The 557-nt window shown below is 37.2% G+C and overlaps 1 protein-coding gene across 1 annotated transcript in view; it reads right to left on the reverse strand.

The window, feature by feature from the left end:
* LOC113341243 (GDSL esterase/lipase At1g28570-like) overlaps positions 1-548 on the reverse strand; it is a gene marked incomplete at its 3' end in the record, with an annotated part of 834 nt that extends 286 nt beyond the window's left edge. Inside the window, exon 1 of the mRNA XM_026586195.1 lies at positions 190-548. Coding sequence (XP_026441980.1) covers positions 190-466 — 277 coding nt within the window. The remainder of the gene's footprint in view (positions 1-189) is intronic.
* Between the last annotated feature and the right edge of the window lie 9 nt (positions 549-557).

Below are 557 nucleotides of genomic sequence, written 5' to 3' on the forward strand. Positions count from 1 at the left end.
TTGAGCTGAAAGACGCAAGGATATCAACGGCAAAGTTCTTATTCTTAAAAAAAATTCTTACAACAGTTTTAAATGGTTAGCGTTAAATGGCTAGCGTGATATATAATGAAATTAAACGTCGCCAAAAGTATAATCTGTCTTATTACAAAATTGTTATTTGGAACAAAAACACTATGATCTGACACATACCAATGAAATCAAGAACTACACGTCCATCAGAGAAGCGACTGGTGGCTCGATGGAAGTAGGTCTCTCCGTAGGGTAATCTGGAAACATATGCATTTGGTTTGTTGTAGAGAGTATTCCCGGTGTCAGCGAGCGAATCTCCAAAGCTGAAGATGGATTTGTAATACGACGACCCTAAAACTGGATTAGCAGTTGTAATTAAAAGGATACAGACTATGATCATACTACTAAAGGTTAAATGGAAGAAAAGAGAGGAGGAAGGAGAGAAAGATGAAGCCATAGTGGAAAATGCTAAGAGAATTAACAATTCGAATTGTTCACCCCTCAACTTTATGTCATGGTTACAGGAATGTTAGCTGGATGGTCTTTTT

Source organism: Papaver somniferum, unplaced genomic scaffold (assembly GCF_003573695.1).
Source record: "Papaver somniferum cultivar HN1 unplaced genomic scaffold, ASM357369v1 unplaced-scaffold_26907, whole genome shotgun sequence".
In the NCBI taxonomy this organism is placed as follows: Eukaryota; Viridiplantae; Streptophyta; class Magnoliopsida; order Ranunculales; family Papaveraceae; genus Papaver; species Papaver somniferum.